The sequence below is a fragment of the Perca flavescens genome, chromosome 12 (genome assembly GCF_004354835.1).
Source record: "Perca flavescens isolate YP-PL-M2 chromosome 12, PFLA_1.0, whole genome shotgun sequence".
Taxonomy (NCBI): Eukaryota; Metazoa; Chordata; class Actinopteri; order Perciformes; family Percidae; genus Perca; species Perca flavescens.
The window spans coordinates 9,787,395-9,806,238 of NC_041342.1; the positions used below are offsets into that span (position 1 = coordinate 9,787,395).

At 38.9% G+C, this 18,844-nt stretch overlaps 1 protein-coding gene across 1 annotated transcript in view; it reads left to right on the forward strand.

The window, feature by feature from the left end:
* The window catches only part of lig1 (ligase I, DNA, ATP-dependent), a 70,019-nt gene that overhangs the window by 7,482 nt on the left and 43,693 nt on the right, over positions 1 to 18,844 (forward strand). Inside the window, exons 4-8 of the mRNA XM_028593586.1 lie at positions 7,254 to 7,419; positions 8,954 to 9,091; positions 12,794 to 13,177; positions 13,350 to 13,458; positions 15,913 to 15,999. Of these exons, the coding sequence (XP_028449387.1) occupies positions 7,254 to 7,419; positions 8,954 to 9,091; positions 12,794 to 13,177; positions 13,350 to 13,458; positions 15,913 to 15,999 (884 nt within the window). The remainder of the gene's footprint in view (positions 1 to 7,253; positions 7,420 to 8,953; positions 9,092 to 12,793; positions 13,178 to 13,349; positions 13,459 to 15,912; positions 16,000 to 18,844) is intronic.

Genomic DNA, 18,844 nt, shown 5'->3' on the forward strand with positions numbered 1-18,844 from the left:
TATTGTTGGTCAGTAAAAACGTGCCAAAGAAAATGTTCAAAATGCCCATCACAAATGGAGGACTTCATGAAGACAGCATTTCCGAGGTTGGGTTTCAATAATCAGGAATAAAGGAGACTTGGAGGGCCAATCACAAGTTTTACGGATCCAAGCAGAAAGATTCTTTTATTGTAAAATTTTATTTTTTGTCTGTCGTATCCACGACATACCACTTCCGGGATTGCTCTGGTGCTGCCGGAAATTCCGCCAGATGTCCCTCCTTTTAGCCCCGTTGTCCTTTGCGTTGCCATTTTAAACTCCAGTGGATTTCTGAGGACTATGGTTAACTGCTCCTCAGATCTCTGCAGGGTAAATTCAGACATCTGTCCAATCTGAGTTTTCTGTTGCACGACTAAAACAAACTTTGAATGTACACATTAGGGGTGTGAATCTTCACTGGTCTCATGATTCACTTCGATTCCGATTATCCTGTCAACGATTTAAATTGATTCAATATAACGATGCATCACCTTTTCAATATTATATTTCTACACATGGTTTTCCCATTCACTCACATACCGGCCGGCTCACCTGCAACATGGAGAGACACAGGGCCGCCGGTCCCAACTCCTTACATTTGTCTTCAGTTTTAATTGTTATTAACATAGCTGTATAATGTTAAGTATGAGAGGGAAACCTGTATTGGTACCAGTGTTTCCGCTGGCAACTGTGTTACTGCGGCCGCCACGGCGAAAAACACATTAGAAGTTATTAAATGCAACTAACTTCAGTTGGATCATAGTTCACGATACAGACATTTCATAGCCTACACAAGATGGGTGTAACGCCGCTAATGAGTCAGCCGTCACTCTCTGAGTAGCCTAGCATATGCTTCAGTCCATCACACTCCCTCTGTCTTTCGGTCGTTCTTTTTTTTTTTTTTTTTCTAATGATTTTGGCCTTTATTTTGATAGGAAAGCTGAAGACATGAAAGGGGAGAGAGAGGGGGGGATGACATGTAGGAAAGGGCCGCAGGTCGGAGTCAAACCTATATTTACCAACTGAGCTATCCGGGCGTCCTCTTTCTCTTTTAATCAGTCTATTGTTGTTGAAAACTTATACTATCTATCTATCTATCTATCTATCTATCTATCTATCTATCTATCTATCTATCTATCTATCTATCTATATCTCTCTCCTAGGCTATTTATTTTAGATAACTTTCATTTACAGTACATGTGTTGCAGCTAGGGGTGACCCCGAATAGTCGAAGATTCGATGCATCGATATGCGGAGCCTGATTCGACCACCAATCTCAGTCGAATCTTCGCGGGTGTTATTATGAAACGAGGATCATACCATTTTGGCAAAATGGGGGTGCTCAATGTCTAATTTCACACAGAACTACTGGTTTTGTACGGTTATATTAAGTTATATACAGCCTTTAATTATGATGCTGTAAAAAAAAAAAAAAAAAAAACGTAATAAGAAAGAAAGAAAGAAGCGTTCAATAAATATTTTTTACGTGTGTGTGTGTAAATCCAACCACCGCTGTGACAGATTTAAGTTTCACTTTCCCTGATCCGCGACAGACGAGGAGCATCTTGGCGGCAGGGATTAACGTTACTTAATGTCTGGAAAAAGAAAATCTAAAGTGTGGATGCACTTTCAAATGGTAAAAGATGATCCAAAAAAAGTAAAATGTAAGTTGTGCCAACAGCTCATGTCCTACCACTCGTCAACAACAAACATGGCTTTCCACTTAAAACGGGTAAGTTTATTACCAATAATCATAATAATAATAATTTACGAATAGCAATATCATATGTTGGGACTTAAATATGTTAGTCTTTTTTCTAGATCCACCCACAGTTTGTGACTGACAAAAGCAGTTAATCTAGTAGTAGTAGTACTGGAGCTGCGCCAAAACTAACTCAAAGAAAGCTAGATTTGAGACCGCCATTGCCAGAGAAAAGGAAAAGAGAAATCGGGGACAAAATTGCAGAGTTTATTGCGCTCGACATGAGGCCAGTGAATGTTGTGGACGGTGAAGGTTTTAAAGAATTAATGTGCACACTTGAGCCAGGATACACAGTTCCCAAAAGAGAGACGGTTATGCATGCGGCGGATGCAAAATACGCGTCCATACGCGCCTGCGGTTTACATGTTACCCTCCTGCTGACTAGTGTCGTGCCCCTCCCAACCCATTCACACACACACACACATAGATGATTTGACTATCAGTCGACTATAGAAAGATTCGACAATTCTGATTTGAATGTGTAAATCCTTAGTCGGGGACACCCCTAGTTGCAGCTGTATATTTTCAAACTGGTAAAGGAAACCCTGTCTTTGCATTTTATTTTAATCACAAACTGTTTTAATAAAAGAGCTTGTGAAAAGTCGCTTTGACTTAAAACTGAACATTTAGCCCACTTTGTAAAAAAAATACAGAGCTATATATCGTGTATTGCCATTCAGCGTTACGGCGATGCGAGGAAAAATTTGGGTGCACCTAAATTTTGTGCTGGTGCACCTAAATAAAAAAAGTTAGGCGCACCAGTGCAACCAAGGCAAAAAGTTAGTGTGGAGCCCTGTAATTAGTGGGAATGCTGTTCAACAGCATTCCAACTATTGTTATTCGTGTCGGCCATTTTTTTTATTCCGTACATTTTTTGGCTCAGCGTAACTTAAAAATGTAAAATGTTCACAAAATATTCAGCTATCCGGGGTCTACTTTTCAGTTTGATATCTTTTACAGTTTTTGTGAAAAAGCTGTTTAAGTTTAGTGATCTTTTCAGGATTTTTTTGTGTTCATAGTGAGTGTGTATGTAGCTGGTTAGAGTGATGTCATGATTCAGAGGGTGAAGCTTTGAAAAATTCTTTGTCCCTTCTCTATAAATTGCTCGTACACCCACAATTTTTACTTGTCATACACAATTTATACATCAAAATATAGGTATTTTTGTATAGTTTCAGACAATGTGCTCAGTTAAGCGATATGTCTTATACTTTGGGCTCAGCAAGCTTCCAAATGATGAGCGTAACAAATTTTCCTCCATCCGCTGCAATGATAAAAGTCCTCCATATTTTCCAGTGAACAGTACAACAAACCACTTTTTTAAATCGCTGATATGCCCACATTTTTACGTTTATCCATATAGTTTTTATACCACTACGTTCACAAAGGCCTTGTGGTGCTCAGGATGAAGTCATTTGACTGATAGCAGTTATCGTGTTTGCATTCTGAGCCTTTATTTGAGAGCTTGCTCTCAGTGTCTGAATTGCTGCGGTGTACTACAGGAGACGTATTAAGACCAGGTGCTATCATTAACAGATGAAAGAGATGTTTATAAACATGGCCACAGGCCCTTAGTAGCCATGACAATCCTTTCACAGTCCACTTTAATACTGTAGTATTCAACTAACTATGATCATCAGTCTATGTAATTTGCGTTCCACTTCTGTCTGTCTGTCTGTCTGTCTCCTTATCTGTCTGTGTCTCCCTCCCTCTGTCTGTATCCCTCCCTCTTGTCTCCCTCTCTTTCTCTATGCCTCCCTCCCTCTTTTCTCTTTTCTCTGTCTTCCTCCCTCCTCTGCTCCCCTCCTTCCTTCCTTCAGTCTTCCTCTGTCCTTCTCTCCCTCCCTCAACCTTTCTCTGTCTCTCCCTCCCTCCCTCCATCATTCTCAATCTCTCTCTCTCCTTCCATCACTCCTTCTCTCTCCCTGGCTTCCTCTCTCTCACTCCCTCTCTCCCTTCCTCCTTCTGTCTCTCCCTCCAGGGTAATTTGTGATTTGTGATTTCATCCATGTATATAGCCTGTTTCTTTTCAGGCAATATATCCACCTCTCAGCTCTTTAGGGTCATGTTTGTTTGTTCTACCCAATGGATCTGGCTGATAATAATACAAAATATTCAAACTTTCAGCCTTTTTAGTCAAAGTTGCTCTCTTTCTCAATGTTTCTATCTTTACTCTTTCCTCTCCTCTTTTTCCTTTCTCCTCTTTATTCTCTTTCTCTCTTCTCCCATCTCTTCTGTCATGCTCTTATTTCTTCTCTATTTCTCTCCTTCTCTCTTTCCTCTTTCTTCTTGTTCAGCCCCATTCTTTTCACCTAATATATTTCACATCTCATCTCAGCTAGATTGATGCTTTTTCGTTCTATGCAGTGTATATGTCTGATAATAATACAAAGTATTTCTTCTTTCAGCCTTTTCAGGCAATTTATTTCAATTTTCTTCTTTAACAGTATTACAGTTCAGCTTCCAGCTTTTCTAACAAGCTCTTCACTTATGTAGGTAATGCAGTTTAGCTTCCAACTCTGAAAATGTTCCAGATGTTTCAGCAGTGCAATGTATTTGAGCTTTAAGATTTTTCATACAATTTGTTTCATATTTCTGCATGTGAGTCATTGTCAGTTAGAAAATATACTCGGACCTCACAATGTTCTACATCTTTAGTCATATTCAACTTTTAAAGCCAATGGTTCAGATTAGCGTCAGCTTTTAACTTTTTAATAAAATCCATACTTATTAAAACGATTTCCACTTTTTCAACTATTCTCACTTCAACTTTTTTTTAAGCTATTTATCCAGTTTAGCTTTAACAATTCAGCTATTCAGCATTCCCACTCATTTTCTGCAGGAAATGCATTTTCTAGTTCACAAATATTGTTTTCTGTCAGATCGTTTATAGATCTCGAGTTTCCGACCGCACTTGAAGGCAGCTTCATTTCACTGAGAGACAAACAAAAGAGGCAGAGGGGACAGTTCAGTGCTTGCATTTCTTGTGGAAGTGGTAGAGGCAGTGATGTTTCCTGTACGGGACTCTCACGCTGTCTCAAAACACACCAACAAGTCTGATCTACGGCTACATGATTGGCCACCACAGTGTAACGCTGGTTCCGTTTATCCAAAAGCTGAGTCAGTCTCAAATTTTCACTTTCTCTGGTTGGGATACCTGGTATAAAGAACAATTTTTAATTAAAAAAAAAAAAAAAGTTCAATTTGTTCAATAGAAGAATGTTTGAAATGATTTCATTTTTTTTTAAATTCAACAATTAATTTGTTGTATTTTAGCAGGATACTGAAAGCAGTGGAACCAAGTACACTATATCTGTCTATGTATCGCAGGTAATAATCATTATCGTGATATTCAACAACGTTATCACATATCGCATATTTTCCTTATATCATGCAGCCCTATTATGATCCCTTAGAGTACCAGCTACATGTACATTACCAGCCTTTTGCCATGATGCTCAGGTGGTCTTGCATAGTTGTTAATGGCTTATATAAGGGATTGTGGAGATTTTAGTTTATGCAAGAACAACTCCACAACAATGAGTACTTGGAACTATTGAGACATTTGATGTGCAGTACAGGCCTCACACTGACTTTTAGCAGTGGTTGCCAGCATGCCTGCTATAGTGTTCCCTGCCTCCTCTGGTTTTCTTTCCTTCTAGCAGCCCTCTCTCAGCGATGCGCTTCACTGAACAACAGATTTGTTTCCTCAGTGATGGAGGTGTGTGTCCTTCAGGGTTTGCAGTATTGTTTTGCAACACTTGCTAAGATACTTTGACTGATAGATTTTGTTGAGATTTTCTGTTTGGCTTTCAGCTCCTCAATGTTGACAGGCCATTGTATGACTTTTCTTAAAGGAATACGCCACCGTTTGGTGAAAAAGGGTTATTCACTGTCTCCTCTATATTTATATAGGTGGGCAAATGCATTTTTGTATCAGTGCATGTATTGTCTTAGTCCGGCGCCGCCACCGCTAGCTTAGTTTAGCTTAGCGTAATGAATGGAATCCTTTGTTGCCGTTTAGCATGTCGTGAGTAAAAGTGACCCAACAAAAACAAAACCTAATTACTTCTTGTGGCCTGCGTATTCACAAGTAAAAATAGCAATGCAGATTAAGACTAGATGATTTCCTAGGCAGATACTGACTTGGGACTATATTGGGTGGAAGTAGGCTACAACCGAAGCACTGCTACTCGGGTACAGAGATATTGCAGGCCAGCGGGGCTCTGCGGCCAGCGCAAAGTCACCCTTTCTGGGTTACTGTTTTACCGAAATGCCGCTGCCCTGAAGAGAAATTGTTTAAGTTGAAATTGGTCAAAAACGCTAACTTTGGAAGAGCATAGAGTATGTGTTATATAAATGCCATGACGAAATTCAAAGTGTAAACATACGCAATCTACAACCCGAATTCCAGAAAAGTTGGGACATTTTTTAAATTTTAATAAAATGAAAACTAAGACTTTCAAATCACATGAGCCAATATTTTATTCACAATAGAACCTAGATAACATAGCAAATGTTTAAACTGAGAAATGTTACAATTTTATCCACTTAATTAGCTCATTTAAAATGTAATGCCTGCTACAGGTCTCAAAAAAGTTGGCACGGGGGCAACAAATGGCTAAAAAAGCAAGCAGTTTTGAAAAGATTCAGCTGGGAGAACATCTAGTGACTAATTAAGTTAATTGATATCAGGTCTGTAACATGATTAGCTATAAAAGGTATGTCTTAGAGAAGCAGAGTCTCTCAGAAGTAAAGATGGGCAGAGGCTCTCCAATTTGTAAAAAGATTGTGGAATACTTTAAAAAACAATGTTCCTCAACGTCAAATTGCAAAGGCTTTGCAAATCTCATCATCTACAGTGCATAACATCATCAAAAGATTCAGAGAAACTGGAGAAATCTCTGTGCGTAAGGGACAAGGCCGGAGACCTTTATTGGATGCGACCTTTAGGTGTAGTGCGCTGGGTTTACGTTTTTACAGGTATATCTGGCAACCTGGCCTGGCTGTCAAACTGGGCAGTTGATACCAACACACAGGCCAAAACACCAATAGAAATTCCGTCACGGAATGGAAATTTCAAAAGGAGAAAATACTGGCATTAGCATTGTTGTCAGAAAAGATAGTATTTCAACTTAGCATGTTTCCTTAATATCTGATGACACTTTGGGGTCATTTTTGGATTTATTACAGTAAAAATATTACATATTGGACCTTTATAAAAAGTGAATATTCTTGCCACACTGAGGGTGGGTGATACAAACCGTCCACAGTGATCCAGGCCAATTTTGTTTTGGACAGCTGTCATTGTCGGTTCCTGGGATTTTGATGTCAGCTCAAGATGAAAATAGTCAAGATGTTAATGTAATTTAAAAAAAGGATGCAGTAATTCTAGCCATTTGAGCCTTTGTTTCTGCTGCCTCTCTTTACAGTGATTCTTAACACCATTACCAACACTGCTTGTGTTTTTCAGAAGGATGCTGTCTTTACGGCAGTTCCCACCCCCCTGTCTCCTCCACCTGCCCCGGCCGCCCCTGTAACTCCCACTACTCCAGCCACCCCAGCTTCTTCGGCTTCACCCGGGACTCCCGGCACCCCAAACTCCATCTCCCCCTCTGGCATCGTTAAACGCAAGACTGGTCAGTATCTGATCCCATTTGAGCTACTTGTTTTTTTTCAGTTTTTCCCCATTCTAGGCTTACTCTAAATCTGTGGTGTGGTGTCTCCAAAATTGCAGCATTTTTCGAACTTTGACACCAGCCGAGGATTGATAGTTCTTCTGCCTCGAGCTGTTTTACTTGATTACTTATTAGCAGGAGTCTAATGGCTCCAAAATACTCATTATTTCACAATGAGGAAAAACAAGACATTCATCACAAACTGAATGCATGAGAGGTTTGTTCTCCAGAAAGCAGCTAAGTGCACTTTCCCCCCTCTTGTTTCATTAATCTCTTGATTCTCTGGAAGGGCTTCAACCCTTTAGACTGACAACCAGTAGTCTAGATTGGGTTGCATTATTTTTCATTTATCTCATCTGCTGAACCACGCGTACACAATCTACAGGCCAATATCATTATTTTTCCGTGTGTGCTTGCATTGTGATAATGTTATTATCGTTGCGTTGTCTTGTGGTGTATCATTTCTGCTGACTGGGCTTTAATGGAACCAGCAGAGCATATCTTGTTGTTATTGTAGCTGATAGTCAATCTTTATTTGGTTCCTTTCTGGGTTGCAGGCTTTTGGTGACTTTCTTTAAAAAAAAAAATAGCGATTATGATGCATTATCGCTCCAACATTTCACATGTGCATGAGAAGAACGTTGCTGCTGTTTTTTCTCTGCCATACATGTTCATTATCGGTGAATTTTAAATAAGATGTATGCGTAACCGACTTCATTGAACGTAAAATAGATCGGCCAAGTGCTTTTAAGTGGGGCTTTGTACTCTCTGTACTTTTTCATGTCAAATGTAGGATTCTGAATAGAGAATTTTAGCTACTTGGAGCTATACAGATTTCTAGTATTGCAGCTTTGTTTTCATTTGGGAAGCACCTCCTCTCTCACTTTGTTTCCTTCATCCTACTTTTGCAGCAGGGAAGCGGCTCATTATCTTGCCATCTTCCCATTCTCTTTGTGTCTGTTTGATGACTGCGTGGTGCATTGCCACAGTAAGAGCCCCGCCACCATCACCACTGGAGGAAAAAACATCACTAAAATAACGCTAATTTGACCTGCAATTGCATTCTTAATGTCCTGGGTTAATGCTTTCATTATAATATATCTAGAAGAAAACCATCAGCGGTGCTACCTGTGCCTAGAACCCTACCAAGGACCAAAACAGAGGCGCATGCGGAACCAAAACTAAAATTACCCTCAAGCAACACTGCTGCATAAAATTAGAGAGGGAAATTACACTGAAACCCTAAGCTGCTGTGCTGCATAATATCTTTCAGGATGGAATTAGTGTTTTCATTATGAAAGTACCTATCTGTGATTCTTTTTTTTTTTTTTTTTTTTTGGCCCTACATCCGCAGTACGAGAGTAGACGTCCTGTTTTCATCTCCACATCCTCTTTCTGTTTGATCACGACATAATTTCAGTTGGGATGCCCCTCACTGTTTTTCTTTTTTCCTCCTCCTCCCTTTTTAATTGAACGCCCGTCCTCCCGTGTGCAGCGAGGAAGATGTTCCCCAAGAGGAAGCTGGATGAGAGCAGGAGCGGCAGTGAGAGTCAGAAAGATGAAGCAGAGGCCAAGGAGGAGCAGGGTCAGCAAAACAAACGCGCCCGTGTGGAGAACAGCGCCAGTGGCACAGGTACGCCTTCACTTTTGCTGTGAGTCTGAAAAGTCTTGTCAGAATGGAACATTTTTCAAAGTTGTGAAGTTGCACAAATGCAATCAATAATACATGATTATTAGACTATTTGGAAATAAAGAACTGCACATTTGTATTAGAATAGATAGATTTAATGTCATTGCGCAAACTTGTGTACAACATTTGCTGTGTAATAAATACTCTAACATACACTTTAACATAGATAGATGGATAGATAGATAGACTTACATACATATAGAGATATATATTAAGTAGACAAATACATCTGATTGAAATGTAACTGTTCCCACAGTCATCCCAGTCTAATATATGAAAAATGATGGCTCTTATCTTATTTTCAAAATTGAAAAAAAACTATAGAAGTGACAAAATCCATTAAAAATTATTTTGTTTTACAATATCAAATACAATTCTTGCCAGTACTAGCTTTGGCATAAATGTTGCAACAACATAGTTTCTTCATCACCGCAACACGGACATTCTCCCCCAGCCATTCATATCAAGGTAATACGCTGTGTGTGTATAAAGCATATGTCAGTGTTTCCTCTTTGTCGATTTGACCGTGGCGGCCCCCCACGGCAACATTTCTGCCCCCCACGGTATCAGAAATAGGGCTGCATTGTTAGAGTGCATGTCGGAGAACGTTTGTATTTTAGGTGCATTATTTACATGCTGAAGTAGTTACACTGCATTAAGATAATGTAATTGATAGTGGGTTTATTGTTATTTGCTACAGAATGCTTAGCCTATATGTCAAGATCAAAGTTGGCCTATATTAGTTGTGGGAATCACCAGAGGCCTCATGATACGATATCATCCCGATACTTATGTCACGATACGATATTATTGCGATTTTAAACATATTGCAATATTCTGCGATATATTGCAATGTATTACCTTTTTTCCAACTTCAGATTTTTCCCCAATTTCAAATGATGTCCCGAAAGGACAATTTTGTCAACATCTGTTGTATCTAAAAAGATACATTTCTCTGTTTGTTCATCTCACAAAATGTGATTGTCAAGCAGACAAACTGACCAACACATATATCATAAAAGATCGATACTTGGCGTCTGTGTATCGATACAGTATTGCCACGAAAAATATCGCGATACTATGCTGTATCGATTTTTTTCCCCCACCCCTAGCCTATATAGTAACTCTTGTTGCAGCACAGTGTCAGTTCTGTTTCATTGGGGGGGAGGGGGGAGTTGTTGTAAGTCTGCATGGTGTTGTATAGTGGATAAGTGGCCACAGTGTCTGTCAGCACTGTATTGCAAGGCACCAGCTTAACTTACCTGCAGTTTTAGTTAAACAAAGCATTCACAGAGGTTCTCTAGCATAAATGCTCTCTTTACCTTCCCAGGAAAAAGTCCAGTGATGCACACAAGAATTTGGATATACAACAGGCAAATACCCTTTAAAATATAAGTCTCTTTTCAGCAATTTCATCACATTCACTCCCCAGATTGGCACATCCCAGCTACCGTACCACGACTACTTTGCTTGTCTGCCATAGTTGGTGCGTGATATAGGCATCAGTAGACACTGAAATGGTTTTGTGCATTCTCTTAACAGTGTGGAAGTGTCATTGCTTTTACGTAAATAATTTATTTGAACAAGTTCTGAAAAAATCTACTATGTGCTCCTAGCTCTCGATGTAGAGGCTGTGATGGTTGACAGTGTTTCCTCTAGAATGGTTTTCAGCAGTGGGGGTGTTGAACCTCAAAAAGTAACGTTACTTTAAAACGGCGTGTAGATTCTTTTTAACATCTCACATCACACTTTCAGTCACAATGACCACTACTACTACGGTCAGAAACATTGATTGTGCCAAAATATGAACAATAACGTCGCTGTCAACGGGCTTATCTGCTAATGTTAGCTACCGACCTTTAGCTTAAAACCAGCAAATAGACGGTGCCGTTACCTGAAACCGGTGATTAACGTCACCGCTCATTTTACACCCAATTTAACAACAAAACAAAACGCTGAGTGAACATTACTAGCTACGTTTTCCATGTTAGTTTTGAGCGGTATGCACCCCTAGTGGGGAAGAAAAAGCAGTTGCCATGAGATCACAGGTTCACTTAGTTTCAAGTGGTTAGAATGGCATCACAAGTTCAAACGGTGAATGCTTGTCTGTATGTATGTCTGTTTTCTTGTATTTCACTTGCCTCATTTCTACGTGTACTCATTTGGGTGTCTGTATATACAGAAGAAGGTTCACTTAGTTTTAAGTGGTTATAAGGGCATCAGTGAATGCTTGTTTCTTTGAACTGCTTTAATTTATAATTTTATCTATTAATTTTATTTTAAAGGTGGAATAAATGCAAGATTGGTTAGGGTTGCAAGATGTTTCCAAAGTCAGTGAGTCTAATCTATTCTGTTGACTTTCCCTATCTGCGTTGTTCTATTGGCCTAGAGCACATGTGTCAAACTCAAGGCCCGCGGGCCAAATCCGGCCCGTTGCAGATTTACATCCGGCCCGTATATCAATTTTGGTTCACAATAGATTTTGGCCCGCCTAGTTGTGCGCCAAACCAAAAACACAGGAAAGTGTTTTTAAAATTGCAATTACCTGTCATTCAAAGCAGAATATGGCTAAGATTTGGCAACTCTGAGAATCAGAAATTCCCCCAGAGGCAGAGAGTTTTCATTTTCAGGCTGTGAAACAGGTTGTTTTGCTTGATTTGCTAAATTCTATGATGGCTGAGGAACCTTTTTGCTGACTTTTGTAGGACTTCATGAAAAAAAAAAAAAAAAAAAAAAAAGCATACAAAAATGTCGGAAAAAGCAACAAATTTACAAAAAGGTGTCAAATGTCTGAGAAAGCCACAAAAAAGTCTGAACAAATACATCAAAAATGAGGAAAAAAAAACTACCAAACTGTAAAAAAAAAAAAAAAAAAAGGACCTGCAGTAACAAAAGCACGTCAATAAACTCTATACATGTCTGGCCCTTGGTGTGATGCTCTTTTTCCAGTGTGGCCCTTAGTGAAAATGAGTTTGACACCCCTGGCCTAGAGGGTGTAGTTTTATAAATCTCAAACTCTGTTTAATGGTTAGAAAACGTGTTGCCGTATAAACCTGCAACTCAATGGCGTGTTGGTTTATATTGAGAAGGTATTAAAAATGGTATTAAAAGGTATTGAATTTATCTCCAGGATTTCTGTATATACCCTGAGTGAGTAACAACGGTGCTTTTCATGTGTTGCGCTAATCACTCTGCCCAAGTAGCAGAAGTTGCAGTAGCACAGCAGACAAAATGTCCCCTCTCTTTTTTTATTTTTTTTATTTATAAATTGGCCGGTAAAGTACCAAAAAGGACTGTTGGACTTGCCAGTCGAGTCCATCAGTCATTTTAACTTGCGGATGAGAAAATGAAAGTTTGATGTCTGTCTCCTCGCCCAGCCATATCATGACCCCAGCTCTGTGTGCTGAGACTCGGCAATACAGCTTTGTCAATAGTCATTTCTCCCTTCCCCGACTCTCGGGTGAAAAGGAAACCTCAAAAATAAAACCTGCAGCATTTTATTGAAGAAGGCTGTTGTTTTGAAAAACCATCTTCAAACACGGGGTTGCAAAAAAAGAAAGAAATAAAAGCTGGGTCGCCCTCAGTAAACCTGCTGACATTTAGCTCTTCAATGACTCCACTCCCTTTCTGTCTCACTCTGTGCAGGGAACACAGATGAGCCCATGGAGGAGGATGCAAAGGAAGAGAGAGTTGAAAAGGCAGTGGCCGTAGCTAACAGCCCAGATGAGGAGGAGGTGAAGAAGAAGAAGAGAGAGGAAGAAGAGAAGGCCAAGGAGGAGGAGCGGGTGAAGCAAACGAGCTCTGATGAGAAGGGAAAAAAAGCTGAGGGGGCGGAAAATGAAGAGGAAGCAAAGGAGAAGACCGATGATGAGAAAAGGCCTGCCGCTGCCAAGAAGAAGGAGGCGGTTGAAAAGGACACGCAAGAGCGAGAAGGGAGCCCAAAAAGTCAAACGGCGAGAAAGCAGAAAGAAGCAAAAGAGCAGAAAGATAAGGAGCCGCCCAAGAAAGCCCCCATCAGCAGTTTCTTTGGTGAGGAGGAATTTGCATAGCTCTGTGCTTGCATACAAAAAAGAAGAAGAAAAGTGTCCGTAAATGTTCTATGCTTTTATCAGTTAGGAAAGACAAGCAAAATATTTCTCTACCCCAACCCCTGCTCCACCCTCACCTTCTTTTATTAAAAATCTTTACTTTAATTCAATAGCTCCAAGAAAAGCTGTAGTGAAGACGGAGAAAGCAGAGGAGAGGGAAGGGGAGAAAAAGACGAGTGCAGAGAGGAAGCCCTCAGCAGAGGACAGTAAAGACACAAAAAGGTAAGTCCGAGCACAACAGGAAGTTCCAGACAGCTCAGGACCGGCTGGGTCAGGACCTACCCCATCTGAGGTTGTTTTTTTCTTTTTTATTTATGCCCATGGCCTTAGCTGCGTGTTTGTATTCTCGTCTGTCTTAACGGAACTCTTAACTCACCCACATGTTGCACTGTTCAGCCGACGCTGACTTCTGACCTCTTTGGTAAAGCACATACATGCCTGTGGCAGAGGGAGGAGGTGCTATTGACGGTTGTTTTCATTATTGATTACTAGAGCTGGGACCATATGCTTTTGTACCGATTCCATTCTTTCACAATACATGGGTGCCGATTGCATTGCGATTTTCATTTATTGTGATTCTAGACGTATTGGGATTTTCTTTTCCTTATTTAACAAAAGCAAAAGTTGAATAATAAACTTCTAGAGACAATATCATGAGACGTTGCTAAAAAATGTTTTCTAAGAAGAATGTGAATGTGACTCATTGGTGAATCATTGGTAAAATAAAAAATATTGATTCTAGGGAAATTAATCAGTTTTGAAAATTGTCTTATATAATACACACACACATATATATATATATATATATATATATATATATATATATATATAAAATATAAATATAACACATACGTGAATACATACGTGAATCTTTTTTATTTATTTTATTTTTTCACACCCCTACTTATTACCTTATTATACTTGATTATTTTTTAGTAATTACTAGGTTATGTTTTTGATAAATTTAGTTTTTTTTTTTTTATTAATCTTGTACATTGTGTTAGCTCACACTTGGCTTTTTAATTGGCCTTTCTGCGCTGTGGCCGCTCACACTGTGGCTGCTCACACTGAATGTTAACACCTTAGCGATTTTGTCCATTGACAATTCCGGTTTAGTTGAAATTAAAGCAAGATGACCATGTACAACAAGGTTGACAAAGCGAGAAAAGCAGCATTACTTTGTACTTTACTTTGTAAAGAAAGCAGGAAGAAAGGAAAAAGAAAAAAGACTGGAGTTTCAGGTGGCTGTGTGAAGTGCAAACAATAGTTTAATTTAAATTACAGCACAGTCTCAGTCAAGACTGCAGTTTTATCCACAACGTGTGAAATTATACTCAAGTAATATTAAAAGAAGCGCCTAATCCATTCAGTTGTCCAACAGTCAGCCAGTTAACAAGGCGCTGTGTCTCCGTCTCAAGCTGAAAGTTAATCCACAGCCAGTGTAGCTGAAATTCTGCCTGTTTTTTAAAATATTTAAACCACTAATCCATCATCTTCAAATCATTCTTAATCTGGACAGTGTTCAGAATGAGCTTGGTTATTGACAGTTAGCCGTTTTTTTTTTTTTTATAAATGAGGCCATGGAAAAAACACTGTGTGGTCAGGCCTTTTTATTGTTTATTAAGGATCCCCATTAGTCATCACCGTAGTAAAGACTATTCTTCCTTGGGTCCAACACAAGACAAACATAAACAAATATTATAAAGCAAAAATACACATTGTTATATCAGAACAATGAAAACATCCTGGATTTTACAAAACAAAAGGCACAATAGCATGTTGTAAAAACAAATCCGTAGCATGAAATAAAATAACGTAAAAAAAAAAATCAAAATCTGTTCTGCCCATATCAAGTGATTATCCATCTTTGTTTGGATTTGGATGCAGTTATATAAAAAAGAGCTTTTTTTTTTAGCCTCTCCTAAAGGATGCTCCCTTAAGTGCTTTAAGTTAATCCGTTTCTGTATTCATTAAAATGATTATTATTGTTATTATCATACCTTTTTAGTTGAGTCTTACTAAATGTAAATAAACCAGCAGCAGAAGCAATGTATTGCTGCTTTGTCACTTTGAGGTCATGATAACTAGAACAGCTACAAACTATATTTAGCTCTAGACAACTAGAAGGGAGGAAATACATTTTTCATCCTCCTATTTATTTATTTTTTTTATCACTGCCTTGTGTGCGACAATGTTAGGAGTGATAGGCAATGCATACCATACAAAGTTCACAGCAAGAGTACCTCTCCTCTTAATGATTTCAGGCAATTATATTCAGACGCCAGTGTTTTGCACCTTGTGAGAGGAAAGGAAACGCTTGTACACATCTTGCAAGTACTGCAGTTAAAAACTTTTTTCGACAATCCTAATTTTTTTTCCCCGCAAGAATAAAGAATTATATAACATTGCTGGCGTAGTAAATGCTTTTCTATAATTCCTAATAGGTACTGGTATTTTTCTTCTTTACTGTAGTAGTTGTAAAATAACTAGTGAAGCTTTCTCCCAAAACACTCATTACATTTCAAAGTATCTATCTCCTTGTTATGATAATAATAGTGTGCATGACTTTCTGTCTCCAAACTGATCAGAGATGTTTTTTTCAGTGACTAGAACCGCTTTCTCCATCATTCAGTCAGACTCTTAATTAGCTCCGTTTCTTGCTTTGTTCTTCCTCAGTGAGTCGACTTCCGGACAAACGGACTACGATCCATCCAGGCCCAAATACCATCCTGTGGACCATGCCTGCTGGAAGCAGGGCCAAAAGTAAGTCCAGCCCACTCTTTAGCCCCTTTCCCACTGACTACAAAAACCCACTAACACCCACTAACATAATATGGCAAACGATGAAGATGTAACCTACATCGAAACGTTAGTCACCGTTATGCACCTTAAGAAATAAAACCATCAAGTAAGAAGAAGTTGGCTAATGGCTAATTGTTTATTTTCTACACATTTTGCATATTTCTGCTGTTTACCGAAAACAATCAACTGATATTAAAAAAGTATTTTGATTGGATAATAAAGTTTTTAACTTAATGTTTTGAAAGAATTTGCATTTTCATCGTGGAGAAGAATCCTGACATAAATACAGAATCCTAGAGGACGCCCTGTTTGGTGTTTGGTTTCTCACCTTCAAACCTAACTGTAGTAGAAACCAGCCTGCCTGTCTCTGTGCAGCCTTCCAGAGTCAAACATTTTAAGCTAAATTCATAATAATAATCAGAAATACAATTTTCAGACCAGGGAAGTGCTCTGACTTGGTAATGGGAAGTCATGGAAAAATCATGGAATTATGCATCAATGGTGCAAGTCAAGCTGCTTAAACTCGGGTCAGCCGCTGTGAACACTGATGTGTTGTGTGTAGGGCTGGGTATCATTCAAAAATCTTTGATACCGCGACTTCGATACCAGTACTTTTTTTCAATATCAATTTCTAGAATATCCATTAAAAAAAAAAGAAATAACAACATTACACATTACGGCACAAATCTTCTTATTTATTTTTCCCTGTCTCTCTGTAATGATAGTTTTTCCTGTATGTCTCTACGACGTGTACCGTTAGACAGCCAATCCGAATCATTATTAGATCTGGGTAGAGATTATACAACATTACAAATCACTATTTTTTTCATTTTTCAGCTCCTTTACACCTATGTGACTTACGCTGTAGTCAAGCCTCTCTAAACGCAACAACACACACATATTTGAGCCCCATCTCTGTGTAACGTAGAGTTTTTCCTGCATGCCTCTACGACGTGTACCGTTAGACAGCCAATCCCAATCATTATTAGATCTTGGTAGAAGCATGCTGCGTGCTTATTGGCTCTCTGACCCTGATGAGCCAGTCAGCTTCAGGATGTCTACGCCGTTTCCATCGTCTTCTCATTCCCTCCAAATTTTCAACCTTTCACTCCAAGTTGAACTTTGAACCGATTTTCTACTATGGCAATGAACACTACTTTTGAGGTCAGTCTTGTTTGCTGGCATTACAGTGTAATATGTTGTTTAACTAACGTAACGTTAGGTAACTAGTCGCTAAAGTAACGGTAACCTTCCAAATAAAGTTGTCTCGTAATACGATAAAATCCGAGCGGCAGTTGCTGGTTGTATTTCGCCGGTACTGAGCTCCGGGACGTCTGTTACCAGCGGCAGTTGTTAGCCATCAGTAGGTGACTGTGAGTAATGTATAGGCTCTGCCAGATTACGGTCCTTACAGGGGCCATGGTAACATTAGTTGAGTTGTGCCAGAAAAAGTGAGGCGATACTAATTAAGGTTAGAAAAAAAGATCGTGGTTTGGATTCAAACACTCCTGAGGAACGAAGAAGCGTTTCCTGGGTGAATGTATTTTCGCTGCAAAGTGAACTCCGCTCTCTCGTTTGAGAGCGCTGTGTTTTATGTTGACACCATGCTGTGCTATTTCATTTTGAGATTATTTTACATTGAAAATTGGAGTGCATAAATAAGTGTTTTGGCATGGCTGGTCAAGTGGCACTATATCCATGGTATTGAAAGAGGGATTTAATTCTTGCATGTTTTGTTTTGTTGTGCATTCACAAATCGCACCCTGTGTAACATTACAGTTCAGACTCAGAATAATGTGGCTGGGTTAATACTCAGAGTTAAGCCTCAGAACTATGTGCAATGTTGACATCCGTTTTATAAATTACGAGAATTTGCTTATAATGATAAAAATGGTTACAAAGCCTCTAATGGCTGGCTCCGGAAAATTTAATGAAGCCATGTTAATTAAACCCCAACTTCATGTTATTTTCTTCACAGAGCAGCCATACACTCGTCCATAAACTGTATGACAATTAACAGCAAGTCTTCACCAACTTTCTTGCCCACTTTGTCAAATCGGAACACCTGAATACGGTTCACAAAGCTCTGGCCACTCTTGACTTCAACAAGTTTGAATCTGGCTTAATCCAAAATTCTTTTTGGATTATTTATTTATTTATTTTTATTTTTCTGGAAATGTATGCAAATTAGCACATATTTAGCAAGATAAGGCATAATTTTCATATATAAACATCATTTCAGAAAACTTGTTAAACAAAATATATTTGTCTTAATGTCAGTAATCAACTGGTTTTAGAGAAGCACGGTCATTCGAAAATACTACCGGGTTTCTAAATAATTTAAATTTGACCATATAGCAAATAATCAAGCCGTTCCTTAATCTGGAATTTTTGAATTAATTGTTATTTAAGATAAATTAATATTTCAGTGGCACTTTTGAAAAAGGGTACACATCTGTTGTTTTGCACAGTTTATAGCAAACAATGGGAAAATTCTGTCATATTTGCAGCTCATTCTGTTAAAAAAGAAATCCTGATAAAATTGTTTAAAAAAAAGAAAAGTGACTTAAGAGCAGAAACACTGCAATAAACACTGAATAAGAAATGTTTTTGCCTGAAGTAAATATTGTCCTCCTCCTTAATTGTCTTCTCAGAGCACACCAGAGTGGTACGGACGGACAGAGAGAGTGACACACACACACACACACACACACACACACACACACACACACACACACACACACACACTCAGTCACACACACGGCCACATATAGGCTACAATTACCACAATTTTCCCAACTCATCC